Below are 15,081 nucleotides of genomic sequence, written 5' to 3' on the forward strand. Positions count from 1 at the left end.
ATCCTCGGAATTGATTGAACTCAGGCGCATCCTGTTCCCATTGATCACCCTTGAGATGTTTCTACAACTTGATTGGAGTCCACCTGTGGTAAATTCAATTATTATTGGGCTATTGTGTGTCGATTGATGAGGAACAAATAGAATTTAATACATTTTAGAATAAGCTGTAATGGAACAAAAGGGGTCTGAATATTTTCTGAAGGCACTGAACAAACATTGAATATTGAACTCACGTTTGAAAAACTCCCTGAGGAAGAAAGGATTCCCAGATTATCTTTTAGATGTTCTGTCTTCAGGATGTTCTGGGTTGATGGCTGTTGGAGAGGAGAGGGGCAGTTGAGTGAGCTGGGGCCTTTTATTGCCCTTCCTCTGGGAGGCTGTCAGCTTGTGACATGATGAGAGAGTGAGAGAGGGTCGACCTGTAAGATATTTTGTGTTATAAACGTACTTCTATTTGAAGAGGTTTTTGACCATTCAGGGACCTAATCTCAAACACTCATGAAAACAACATGACAATATCTAATATATCTATGTTTATTTTTTCAAGGTTTCTGATTTGTCCCTGTGTTTTTTCTGGTTTTTCGCTCTCAAAATCACACTGTTAGTAGACAAACAACAACATTAGATGTTCTCAACAATAATTAAACCACATCAGGAGACCACTTTTGAAGTCTGAGAAAAATAGAAAAACAAATCTTAGATATTTTAATTTTTGGGGTGAAGATAACAATAACTTGCAAGCAGTTGGTTCAGAATAACTATGGCAAAAAATGAATACAAATTATACCACCACCCAAAAGGGCACTTCAGAGACTGGGCACTACTTCATGAGGCAACACCAACACTCACCTAAATAGTCCATATGCCACTGGGTGAGAGAAGTTTTCATTATTTTTGGGCAGCATTATGTGAGGTGTTATTATGTGTTCTTACCGATGAGCCTTGGTCAATTGAGCTTGAAATATGCCACCCTCTTCAATCTGTCACCTAATCCTGTCTAATGGGCAGGTCAGGCCTGGAGGAAAGTATTGGCTGTAGGAAGGAAGAGAAAACATAACATCTGGTTGTTTTTAAATGACTTCTTATGACATTGCTTGCCAGAATAGACGTTGTAATGGATTTTTTTCCCCCAGTCTGCGTTACCCACTCCAGTCAGCAGGCGGCGATGTGAGTCTTTCAGGTGACGCTTCTTGCGTGACGTATAATCTAGTGGACGGAACAGTAGGCTTCTTCAACAGCGACAAAAGGCTTTCTGATTCAGCCATCGCGGTGGTTTGCTAGCAAACATAAAACTGAAACGTTTAAGATCTTTAGACCAATCTTGTGTATATTAATCTTAGTGTTTAGAACATCATTCTGTTTACCTATCTACTCGTTCATTTAAACGCAATTTGCTTGTTAAATTAGCAAATGTGTTACATTGGTTCTGCACTAGGCTAATCTCCCGGAGCATTTTTTATTTTTTATTTATTTCACCTTTATTTAACCAGGTAGACTAGTTGAGAACAAGTTCTCTTTTACAACTGCGAACTGGCATGAGCTCACTAAACTTGAAGGAGAAAGAAGCTCTGATGAAAGGAGAGGAAGAAGCTTTCAGGATGAAAAAGGAGGAAGAGGAAGCTATCACATTGAAAGAAGAAGAGGATGATATTACAGTGAAAGAGGAAGATGGGAAAGAGGTTGTCAGCGTGGAGGAGGAGGAGGTAGAAGCTTTCAGAATCAAAGAGGAGGAAGATGCCATAACATTGAAAGAAGAGAATGTAGAGAAAGAAGAGGAAGACCCTTTTAGAGCAAAAGAGGAAGAGGAGGCTATCTCAATAAAACAGGAGGAAGAAAACGTTTTGGGAGTGAAAGAGGAGGAGACTGAATACCCGATTAACACCAGTGAGTACTCTCTTAAACACAGGGGCACAAACTATGCAGTTCTTGAACTAATGTGTTGTTTTCAAAGGGCATTCTACTGAAGTTCTACACTTGAATATGTTGTTTAGGCCTTTTTAGACATATTCATGCCTCTTGTAAGACTCTGTGATTGCAATAGAAGATCATAAGTTTACCATCTGTTTGATGTTCTCATTCACATAGGAGAGAGACATGACTATGGTGGATCCTCTGCGGAGCCTCAACAACATCCTGATGCTGACGAGGCAGAGAAGAGTCTCTCCAGATCAGAACACCAGATGGTACAGCTTGGTCTGGTCTAGCATACAGCTTGGTCTGGTCTAGCATACAGCTTGCTCTATCGGGGTCTGGGCTGGGTTTCTGTAAAGCACTTTATGACAACCGTGACATCAGCATCTATAATGACATGTGTCTGTGTCCCCTCTTTATGGTTACCAGGACAACGCTAGCCCTTCCTCCCTCCCAGAGTCCCCATGTCATGCCTCTCCCAGTAGCACCTTACTGCTGGGTATGAAGAGGTTGTCTGTGCTGCTGGTGGACTGCAGGAAAACAATGGGGCTGAGTGGAACTGTGAGAGGAGGAGAAGAGAAGAAAGGATCAGATTTGACACATCAAAGTAAGTGCTGTAGTTTAGTTTGAACAAATACAATAGATCTGCCCACTGGTATCTGTTACCAGGACAACCAGCAGAGTGCTGTTAGTTGACAGGAAGATAGACTAGTGGAAATGGATGTTATGGATATCATAACACTGAAAAAGGATTCTGCCAATAAAAAGAGAGAAACCAATAGACCATATAAAACCTTGATGAAAGTTAGCTTTAGAGGGAAACCAATAGACCATATAAAACCTTGATGAAAGTTAGCTTTAGAGGGAAACCAATAGACAATATAAAACCTTGATGAAAGTTAGATTTAGAGAGAAACCAATAGACCATATAAAACCTTGATAAAAGTTAGCTTTAGAGGGAAACCAATAGACCATATAAAACCTTGATGAAAGTTAGATTTAGAGAGAAACCAATAGACCATATAAAACCTTGATGAAAGTTAGCTTTAGAGGGAAACCAATAGACAATATAAAACCTTGATGAAAGTTAGCTTTAGAGGGAAACCAATAGACAATATAAAACCTTGATAAAAGTTAGCTTTAGAGAGAAAGTTTCAAGATGATCCGAAGTAAGGTGCTTGTTTTACAAACATGTTTCCTTAAATCATGACGATAAAAACATTATAGATGTTACATTGCCTGTCCCAGTCAACCCCCCCTATCTTTACAAGACTCTAGAACACACAAACTAAACTCAAGACACTTCAATGTGGTCTGTATTGCTTCATTAACATCTGATCTACAACAAATATATAGTTTAAAACCAACTCTGTAAGCCTTGAAATATTTATAAATGAAAAGCATTTTTTGTGAGACTTGGCCTCCGTCAAATATATATTTTAAAACAAGCTTCTTTTTTTCGTCTTGGCCTCCGTCTCTAATGGACAAACATGGTTTAATATATATATATATATAGACCTTAAAGAACATGGTTTAATATATATATATACTATATAGACCTTAACAGAACATGGTTTAATATATATATACTATATAGACCTTAACAGAACATGGTTTAATATATATATACTATATAGACCTTAAAGAACATGGTTTAATATATATACTATATAGACCTTAACAGAACATGGTTTAATATATATACTATATAGACCTTAACAGAACATGGTTTAATATATATACTATATAGACCTTAACAGAACATGGTTTAATATATATATATATACTATATAGACCTTAAAGAACATGGTTTAATATATACACTATATAGACCTTAAAGAACATGGTTTCATTTGGAAATTACTAAAATTTTTGACATCAGTGTGTTGCTTACAGTTTAGTTTCCTCCACTGTCCCCATACTGGGCTCAAACTAGTGATCCTCTGCTTCTCAACACATGTGACCGCTCTCCTTGCCAATGAACCGATGGAGCGATACAACGTCTGTGACGTTTCAAGCTGTGGAGTTTACGGCACGTTCTGACCTCCACATGTTCAGGTTGACTTTCCCACTGAATATATATGAACGCTGCCCACCATCACTCAATTACTGTTGTTTACACAACCGGGGAAAAAGCCTTTTGGACCTAGACTTGGCGCTGTGGTACCGCTTGCCGTGCAGTAAAAGAGAGAACAGTCTTTGACTCGGGTGGCTGAAGTCTTTGACAATTTTTTAGGGCCTTCCTCTGACACCACCTTGTATAGGGATCCTGGATAGCAGATTGCTTGGCCCCAGTGATGTACTGGGCTGTACTCAACTACCCTCTGTAGTTCCTTGCGGTCGGAGGTCAAGCAGTTGCCATACCAGATGCAACCAGTCAGTCAATCTCTCGATGGTGCAGTTGTTGAACCTTTTGAGGATCTGATGGACCCATGCCAAATCTTTTCAGTCTCCTGAGGGGGAATAGGCTTTGTCGTGCCCTTCACAACTTTCTTTGTGTCTGGACCATATTAGTTTGTTGGTGATGTGGACCTCAAGGAACTTGAAGCTCTCAACCTCTTCCACTGCAGCCCGTCGATGAGAGTGGGGGCTCGGTCCTCCTTTTCCTGTAGTCCACAATCATCTACTTTTGTCTTGATCACGATCACTCACGGTTGTTGTCCTGGCACTACACGACCAAGTCTCTGACCTCCTCCCTATAGGCTGTCTCATCGTTGTCAGTGATCAGGCCTACCACTGTTGTCATCGGCTAACTTAATGATGGTGTTGGAGTCGTGCCTGGCCGTGCAGTCATGAGTGAACAGGGAGTACACACCCCTGAGTGGCCCCCGTGTTGAGGATCAGCGTGGCTAATGTGTTGTTACCTACTCTTACCACCTGGGGGCGGCCCGTCAGGAAGTCCAGGATCCAGTTGCAGAGGGGGGTGTTTAGTCCCAGGGTCCTTAGCTCAGTGATGAGCTTTGAGGCACAATGGTGTTGAACGCTGAGCTGTAGTCAATGAACAGCATTCTCACATTAGTGAGGAGTGCAATAGAGATGGCATCATCTGTGGATCTGTTGGGGCGGTTTGAAAATTGGAGTGGGTCTTGGGTTACTGGGATAATGGTGTTGATGTGAGCCATGACCAGCCTTTCAAAGCACTTCATGGCTACAGACGTGAGTGCTACGGGTCGGTAGTAATTTAGGTAGGTTACCTTAGTTCCTGTGTTCATGAACACTAACTATCTTTATTTTACCTTTATTTAACTAGGCAAGTCAGTTAAGAACAAAATCTTATTTTCAATGACGGCCATTGGGTTAACTGCCTGTTCAGGGGCAGAGCGACAGACCTTGTCAGCTCGGGGATTTGAACTTGCAACCTTCCGGTTACTAGTCCAACGCTCTAACCACTAGGCTACCCTGCCGTCTGCTTGAAACATGTTGGTATTACAGACTCGGTCAGGGACAAGTTGAAAATGTCAGTGAAGACACTTGCTAGTTGGTCAGCGCATGCTTGGAGTACACGCCGGGGAATCCATCTGGCCCTGCTGCCTTGGGAATGTTGACCCGGAACAGCTGATGCTCTCATGCATGCTTCAGTGTTACTTGCCTCGAGGCAAGCATAGAAGTAATTTAGCTCATCTGGTAGGCTCGTGTCACTGGGCAGCTCATGGCTGTGCTTCTCTTTGTATAGTTTACAAACCCTGCATATATCCGACGAACCTCGTAGCCGGTGTAGTACGATTCGATCTTAGTCCTGTATTGACTCTTTGCCTGTTTGATGGTTCGTTGGAGGGCATAGCGGGATTTCTGATAAGCTTCCCGGATTAGAGTCCCGCTCCTTGAAAGCGGCAGCTCTACCCTTTATCTCAGTGGGGATGTTGCCTGTAATCCATGACTTCTGGTTGGGGTATGTACGTACAGTCACTGTGGGGACGAGAGGTCGACCGATTTATGATTTTTCAACTCCGATTTATTGGAGACCAAAAAAAGCCGATACGATTAATCGACATATTTATATACAGTGCCTTGCGAAAGTATTCGGCCCCCTTGAACTTTGCGACCTTTTGCCACATTTCAGGCTTCAAACATAAAGATATAAAACTGTATTTTTTTGTGAAGAATCAACAACAAGTGGGACACAATCATGAAGTGGAACGACATTTATTGGATATTTCAAACTTTTTTAACAAATCAAAAACTGAAAAATTGGGCGTGCAAAATTATTCAGCCCCTTTACTTTCAGTGCAGCAAACTCTCTCCAGAAGTTCAGTGAGGATCTCTGAATGATCCAATGTTGACCTAAATGACTAATGATGATAAATACAATCCACCTGTGTGTAATCAAGTCTGTGATAAGTCTGTGATAAATGAACAGGCACTGCATTGATTATATGCAACGCAGGACAAGCTAGTTAACCTAGTAATATCATTCACCATGTGTACGTTAACTAGTGATTATGTGAAGATTGATTGGTTTCTTTAAGATACGTTTAATGCTAGCTAGCAACTTACCGTGGCTCCGTGCAGCCTCGAGGTCTTTTTGACGCTGCACCCTCGTAACAGGAAGTCAGCCTGCCGTAACAGGAAGTCAGCCTGCCGTAACAGGAAGTCAGCCTGCCGTAACAGGTGTTCAGCCTGCCACGCAGTTTCCTCGTAGATTGCAATGTAATCGGCCATAATCAGTATCCAAAAAGGCCGATTACTGATTGTTATGAACTTGAAATCGGCCCTAATTTATCGGTCGACCTTTAGTATGTAAAGGTGGTCTAGAGTTTTTTTTTTTACCTCTGGTTGCATATTTTACATGCTGGTAGAAATGAGGTAAAACGGATTAGAGTTTCCTGCATTAAAGTCCCCGGCCACTAGGAGCGCCGCCTCTGGATGAGTGTTTTCCTGTTTGCTTATGGCCATATTTTTATTTAACCTTTATTTAACTAGGAAAGTCAGTTAACTTGTTATGGCTGCAATCCCGCTACCGGTGAAAATAGAGGGAGCCAAATTCAAACCACAGAAATCTCATAATTACAATTCCATAAAACATACATGTGTTTTATATAATTTTAAAGTTAATCTTGTTGTTAATACCACCAAAGTGTCCGATTTCAAATAGGCTTTTCAGCGAAAGCACTACAAACGATTATGTTAGGTCTCCACCAAACCACAATAAGCACAGCCATTTTCCAGCGAAATATAGCAGTCACAAAAAGCAGAAATAGAGATAAAATGAATCACTAACCTTGAATTATCTTCATCAGATGACACTCATAGGACTTCATGTGACACAATACATGTATGTTTTGTTTGATAAAGTTCATCTTTATATAAAACAATCTGAGGTTACATTGGCGCGTTACATTCACTAGTTCCAGAAACATCCAGTGATTTTGCAGAGAGCCACATCTTTTCAACAGATATACTCATCATAAATGGAGACGATAATACAAGTTATACACATGGAATTATAGATATACCTCTCCTTAATTCAACCGCTGTGTCAGATTTTTTTTTTAAACATAACAAAAAAGCAACCCATGCAATAATCTGAGACGGAGCTCAGAACAGTAGCCAAATTAGCCGCCATGTTGAAGTCAACAGAAACCAGAACATACATGATAAATGTTTCCTTACCTTTGATGAACTTCATCAGAATGCAGTCCTAGGAATCCCAGGTCCACAATAAATGCTTGATTTGTTTGAAAATGTCCCTTATTTATGTCCAATTCGCTACTTTGGTTAGCGCGTTTGGTAAACAATTTCAAAGTCGCAAAGCGCGTCCGCTATAACGTGACGAAATGTCCAAAAGTTCCGTAACAGTCAGTAGAAACATGTCAAACGATGTACTGAGTCAATCTTTAGAATGTTGTTTACATATATCTTGAATAACATTCCAACCGGAGAATTAGAATGACTTCAGATAACCGGTGGAACGCAGGTACTTCCCATGTGAACGCGCATGGTGAAAGCATGGTCAACTCGTGGCAGTGGTGACTATTTCCTGTGTCATTCGACCCCCCTTCACATTAGAGTCATCAGACAAAGTTCTATTGACTGTTGACATCTAGTGGAAGGCGTAGGAAGTGAAAACTCGTCCATATCTCGCTGTAATTTCAATGAGAGCTTGGTTGAAAATCTGCCACCCCCAGAAAAAATGCAAACGGTAAGTGGAATTTCTCAGGTTTTTGCCTGCAATATAAGTTCTGTTTTACTCACAGACATAATTCTAAAGGTTTTAGAAACTTCAGAGTGTTTTCTATCCAACACTAATAATAATATGCATATATTAGCAACTGAGACTGAGGAGCTGGCCATTTACAATGGGCACCTTTTCATCCAAGCTACTTAATACTGCCCCTGCAGCAATAAAAAGTTAAGATCAAATTCTTATTTACAATGACGGCATACATCGGATGACGCTGGGCCAATTCTGCGTCGCCCTATGGGACTCCCAACAATGGCTGGTTGTGATATGATGACTCGGTGAAACAGTTTTTAATGTCCCGTTGGTAGGATATACGTGATCGTACTTCGTCTTTTATTATGGATTGATTGTACATTGGCTAATAGAACCGATGGTAAAGGTAGATTGCCCTCTCGGCGACGGATCCTTACAAGGCACCCGGACCTCCGTCTCTTTCTCCTGCGATTGACGAGAATGAGGGCCTTGTCGGGCGTCTGAAGTAAATCCTTCCCATCCGACTCATTGAAGAAAAAGTATTTCTCCAGTACGGGGTGAGTAATCGCTGTCCTGAGATCTCGTAGATGTTTTCGGTTATAAGACACAGTGGCAGAAACATTATGTACAAAATAAGTTACAAATAACGCGAAGAAACATACGCAATCGAATAATTGGTTGCGGGATCGTAAAACTTCAGCGCCATTCTTCACATATGATCTATTACATAATAAAACACTTTTCAACCCATATGATCTATTACATAATAAAACACTAACCCATATGATCTATTACATAATAAAACACTACTCAACCCATATGATCTATTACATAATAAAACACTAACCCATATGATCTATTACATAATAAAACACTACTCAACCCATATGATCTATTACATAATAAAACACTTTTCAACCCATATGGTCTATTACATAATAAAACACTAACCCATATGATCTATTACATAATAAAACACTACTCAACCCATATGATCTATTACATCATAAAACACTAACCCATATGATCTATTACATAATAAAACACTTTTCAACCCATATGGTCTATTACATAATAAAACACTAACCCATATGATCTATTACATAATAAAACACTACTCAACCCATATGATCTATTACATAATAAAACACTTTTCAACCCATATGATCTATTACATAATAAAACACTACTCAACCCATATGATCTATTACATCATAAAACACTAACCCATATGATCTATTACATAATAAAACACTACTCAACCCATATGATCTATTACATAATAAAACACTTTTCAACCCATATGGTCTATTACATAATAAAACACTAACCCATATGATCTATTACATAATAAAACACTACTCAACCCATATGATCTATTACATCATAAAACACTAACCCATATGATCTATTACATAATAAAACACTTTTCAACCCATATGGTCTATTACATAATAAAACACTAACCCATATGATCTATTACATAATAAAACACTACTCAACCCATATGATCTATTACATAATAAAACACTTTTCAACCCATATGGTCTATTACATAATAAAACACTAACCCATATGATCTATTACATAATAAAACACTTTTCAACCCATATGGTCTATTACATAATAAAACACTAACCCATATGATCTATTACATAATAAAACACTAACCCATATGATCTATTACATAATAAAACACTTTTCAACCCATATGGTCTATTACATAATAAAACACTAACCCATATGATCTATTACATAATAAAACACTACTCAACCCATATGATCTATTACATCATAAAACACTACTCAACCCATATGATCTATTACATCATAAAAGTCTACTCAACCCATATGATCTATTACATAATAAAACACTACTCAACCCATATGATCTATTACATAATAAAACACTAACCCATATGATCTATTACATAATAAAACACTACTCAACCCATATGATCTATTACATCATAAAACACTACTCAACCCATATGATCTATTACATCATAAAAGTCTACTCAACCCATATGATCTATTACATAATAAAACACTACTCAACCCATATGATCTATTACATCATAAAACACTACTCAACCCATATGATCCATTACATCATAAAACACTACTCAACCCATATGATCTATTACATAATAAAACACTAACCCATATGGTCTATTACATAATAAAACACTACTCAACCCATATGATCTATTACATCATAAAACACTAACCCATATGATCTATTACATAATAAAACACTAACCCATATGATCTATTACATAATAAAACACTACTCAACCCATATGATCTATTACATAATAAAACACTAACCCATATGATCTATTACATAATAAAACACTACTCAACCCATATGATCCATTACATCATAAAACACTACTCAACCCATATGATCTATTACATAATAAAACACTAACCCATATGGTCTATTACATAATAAAACACTACTCAACCCATATGATCTATTACATAATAAAACACAACTCAACCCATATGATCTATTACATCATAAAACACTAACCCATATGATCTATTACATCATAAAACACTACTCAACCCATATGATCTATTACATCATAAAAGTCTAATAAAACGTATACAAATATATTGTCATAGTGAATTCATGACATGTAAATGACATGTAAATGAACAAGCCTTTCATACTTTATAATATGGCTATATATATATATATATATATATATTCATCCTTTATAATATGGCTATACAGTGGTGAGAACATGGCTGTATATAAATATGACTGAACAAAATATAAACACAACCATTTCAACGATTTACAGATCATATACGTCAGCCAATGCCAATACATTCATTAGGCCCTGATCTATGGACTTCACATGACTGGGCATAGGCCCACCCACTGGGGAGCCAGGCACAGCCAATCAGAATTAGGCCCTGATCTATAGACTTCACGTGACTGGGCAGGGGCGTAGCAATGGGGGGGCCTGGGAGGGCGTAGCCACACCCACTGACGAGCCAGGCCCAGCCAATCAGAATAAGTTTTTCCCCACAAAATGGCTTTATGACAGAGAGACGTTCTACTCCGTTTCATCAGCTGTCCAGGTGGCTGGTCTCAGTCTCCCGCAGGCGAAGAAGCCTGATGTGGAGGTCCTGGGTGGGTGTGGTCGCGAGGCCGGTTGGAAGTACTGGCAAATTCTCTAAAACGACGTTGGAGGCAGCTTATCGTAGAGGAATTTACAGTACCAGTCAAAAGTTTGGGCACACCAACTCATTCCAGGTGTTTTATTTGTACTCTTTTCTACATTGTAGAATAATAATGAAGACATCAACTATGAAATAACACAAAATGGAATCATGTAGTAACCCAAAAAAATGTTAAACAAATAAATATATTTTATAATTTGAGATTCTTAAAATTAGCCACCCTTTGCCTCGATTGCCTCACTTTACATGTTGCGTTTTTGTTCAGTGTAGTTTCTATCAGTTTTAGGAACATCTTTCCAAATATTTCACCTTATTCTTGTGTAATGATAATGCTGTTTCATCAGCTTCTTGATATGCCACACCTGTCAGGTGGATGGATTATCTTGGCAGAGAATAAATGTTCAGTAACAGGAATGTAAAATTTGTGTACAATTATGTGAGAAATAAGCTTTTTGTATGGAACATTTCAGGGATCTTTTATTTCAGCTCATGAAACATGGGACCAACACTTTACATGTTGCGTTTATATTTTTGTTCGGTGTAGTTTCTATCAGTTTTAGGAACATATGATGATGTCATAGTGAATTCATGTGACTGACCAAGCCCTTTCAGACTTTATAATATGGCTATATATAAACTTACTATATATAGTTACTATCAGTTTATAATATGGCTGTATATAAACTTAGTTATAGTTACTATCAGTTTTAGGAACATCTACCCAAAATGTTTCACCTTATTATTTTTTACTTTAGCCAAAATGTCATGACATCAGTGATAGTCAAGATAGAAAACATTACATAGCGTGCCGAACCCTTTCAACAACGGGGAGATGTTACTGATGTGCTTTCTGTCTTCGACATAAAAACAAGTTTTGCACTTCCACACAAAATTACTTCTTTAGTTATTTTATGTTTAAGGAAGTGTGTAGGTCACATTCTGTATCATACAGCTATGAAAGTTATATATTTAGAACCACCTGCTGATTGGAATCCAGCGACGTCTGTGTCATAGAACTGTTTCGTTTTTTGTGTTCTGACTTGTAAAACAGAATGAATAAAATATGTCATGTAAACATTATCAGTAATTACTAGGAAACTCTACAACATTTGTTTTAATGTCACACCAAGATTGTTAAAACTGGCCTTAGGTTATTGAGGGATCTGATTAGGATTTACTCTCGTAGCAAGGCCGTTTTATCATGTGGAGGTTTCATTCAGGTCTCTATTTTTAAAAAACACACTATCTTTGGCAGGAGAAAGACCAGACTCAGAGGAACCAGAGCCAGGGACGTCCAAACCAGCAAGAAGACACCAGTGCTCCTACTGTGGAAAGGGTTGTAACCGGTTATGGGACCTGAAACAACACGAGATAATACACACCGGGGAGAAGCCTTACCACTGCTCCCAGTGTGGAAAGAGTTTTAACCAGAAAGGACACCTGATCCAACATAAGAGAATACACACAGGGAAGAAGCCTTACGACTGCTCCCAGTGTGGAAAGGGTTTTAACCAGAAAAGCTACCTGAAAAAACACGAGAGAATACACACAGAGGAGAGGCCTTACCACTGCCCCCAGTGTGGAAAGAGTTTTACCTACTTGTGTAATCTGAAAACACATGAGAGAATACACACAGGAGAAAAGCTGTACTGCTGCTCCCAGTGTGGAAGGAGTTTTACCCACTTACGTAACCTGAAAACACATGAGAGAATACACACAGGGGAGAAGCCTTACCATTGCTCCCAGTGTGGAAAGAATTTTGCCCACTTAAATAACCTGAAAACACATGAGCAAGTACACACAGGTGATAAGCCTTACTGCTGCTCCCAGTGTGGAAAGAGTTTTAACCAGAAAAGCTACCTGAAAAAACACGAGAGAGTACACACAGGAGAAAAGCCTTACCACTGCTCCCAGTGTGGGAAGGGTTGTAACCAGTTAGGTGACCTGAAACGACATGAGAGAATACACACAGGAGAAAAGCTGTACCACTGCTCCCAGTGTGGAAAGGCTTGTAACCACCTAGGTGACCTGAAACGACATGAAAAAATACACACAGGAGAAAATCTGTACTATTGCTCCCAGTGTGGAAAGGGTTGTAACCACTTAGGTGACCTGAAACGACATGAGAGAATACACGCAGCAGAAAAGCTGTACCACTGCTCCCAGTGTGGAAAGAGTTTTACCCACTTACGTAACCTGAAAACACATGAGATAATACATACAGGGGAGAAGCCTTACCACTGCTCTCAGTGTGGAAAACGTTTTATCCACTTTTGTAACCTGAAAACACACGCGCAATTACACACAGGGGAGAAGCCTTACCACTGCTCCCAGTGTGGAAAGAGTTTTAATCAGAAAAGCTACCTTAAAAAACACGAGAGATCACACACAGTAGAGAAGCCTTATCACTGCTCTCAGTGTGGAAAGGGTTGTAACCAGTTAGGGGACCTGAAACGACATGAGAGAATACACACAGGAGATAAATCTTACCACTGCTCCCAGTGTGGAAAGGGTTTTAACCAGTTAGGGGACCTGAAACGGCATGAGAGAATACACACAGGAGAGAAGGCTTATCGCTGCTCCCAGTGTGGAAGGGGTTTTAACCAGTTAGGGGACCTGAAACGGCATGAGAGAATACACACAGCAGAAAAGCTGTACCACTGCTCCCAGTGTGGAAAGAGTTTTACCCAGTTATTGAACTTGAAAACACATGAGAGAATACACACACAGGGGAGAAGCCTTACCACTCCTCCCAGTGTGGAAATCGTTTTGATCAGTTAGGTAACATGAGAACACATGAGATAAAACACACAGGAGATCAGGATGTAGGCTACTGAACAGTAGGAAAGATGACAGATTTAGGCTGCTGAACAGTAGGACATATATATGCCTCTGAACAGTGGGACATCGGAGAGGTGCAAGCCTGATACGTGGTGGAGAGTAGGCTGCAGAGACTCGGGAAATGTGTGTTAGGTATTGACTTTCCAGTGTTTTCTCTACTGCATGTATTCTTATGTAAATAAACTTCTCAGACTGATTTTGGGGATAATTAAGCACTGGCCCATAGGGATGTGTATCACAGTATCATAGGATATCATAGGGAATCATAGGGATGTGTATCACAGTATCATAGGGAATCATAGGGATGTGTATCACAGTATCATAGGATATCATAGGGAATCATAGGGATGTGTATCATAGGGAATCATAGGATATCATAGGATATCACAGGGATGTGTATCACAGTATCATAGGATATCATAGGATATCACAGGGATGTGTATCACAGTATCATAGGATATCATAGGGAATCATAGGGATGTGTATCATAGGGAATCATAGGGATGTGTATCACAGTATCATAGGATATCATAGGATATCACAGGGATGTGTATCACAGTATCATAGGATATCATAGGATATCACAGGGATGTGTATCACAGTATCATAGGATATCATAGGGAATCATAGGGATGTGTATCATAGGGAATCATAGGGATGTGTATCACAGTATCATAGGATATCATAGGGGTGTGTATCATAGGGAATCATAGGATATCATAGGATATCACAGGGATGTATATCATAGTATCATAGGATATCACAGGGATGTGTATCACAGTATCATAGGATATCATAGGGATGTGTATCATAGTAGTGTCCTGAATGGTCCTATAAGGTAAACTTCCCAACAGGAAATAAATTCTAAACAAAATCATTTTCACTTTTAAGTTTCAATTATATTTTCATCAAACGAACAAGCAAATACTTTATGAATCTATTGTCACTAATCAACTTGCAAGCTTCCACAGATC

At 39.1% G+C, this 15,081-nt stretch overlaps 1 protein-coding gene across 1 annotated transcript; it reads left to right on the top strand.

The window, feature by feature from the left end:
* Window positions 1-1,209: 1,209 nt before the first annotated feature.
* On the top strand, window positions 1,210-14,235 carry LOC118947684 (uncharacterized). The gene is given in 5 exon segments (XM_090194972.1): window positions 1,210-1,884; window positions 2,086-2,183; window positions 2,341-2,518; window positions 12,522-13,987; window positions 13,990-14,235. Coding segments are annotated over 5 exon segments (2,205 nt in total). The 5' UTR covers window positions 1,210-1,535; the 3' UTR covers window positions 14,104-14,235.
* The last annotated feature ends 846 nt before the right edge of the window (window positions 14,236-15,081 follow it).

Source organism: Oncorhynchus mykiss, chromosome 13, assembly GCF_057628025.1.
Source record: "Oncorhynchus mykiss isolate SJ-2025 chromosome 13, ASM5762802v1, whole genome shotgun sequence".
In the NCBI taxonomy this organism is placed as follows: domain Eukaryota; kingdom Metazoa; phylum Chordata; class Actinopteri; order Salmoniformes; family Salmonidae; genus Oncorhynchus; species Oncorhynchus mykiss.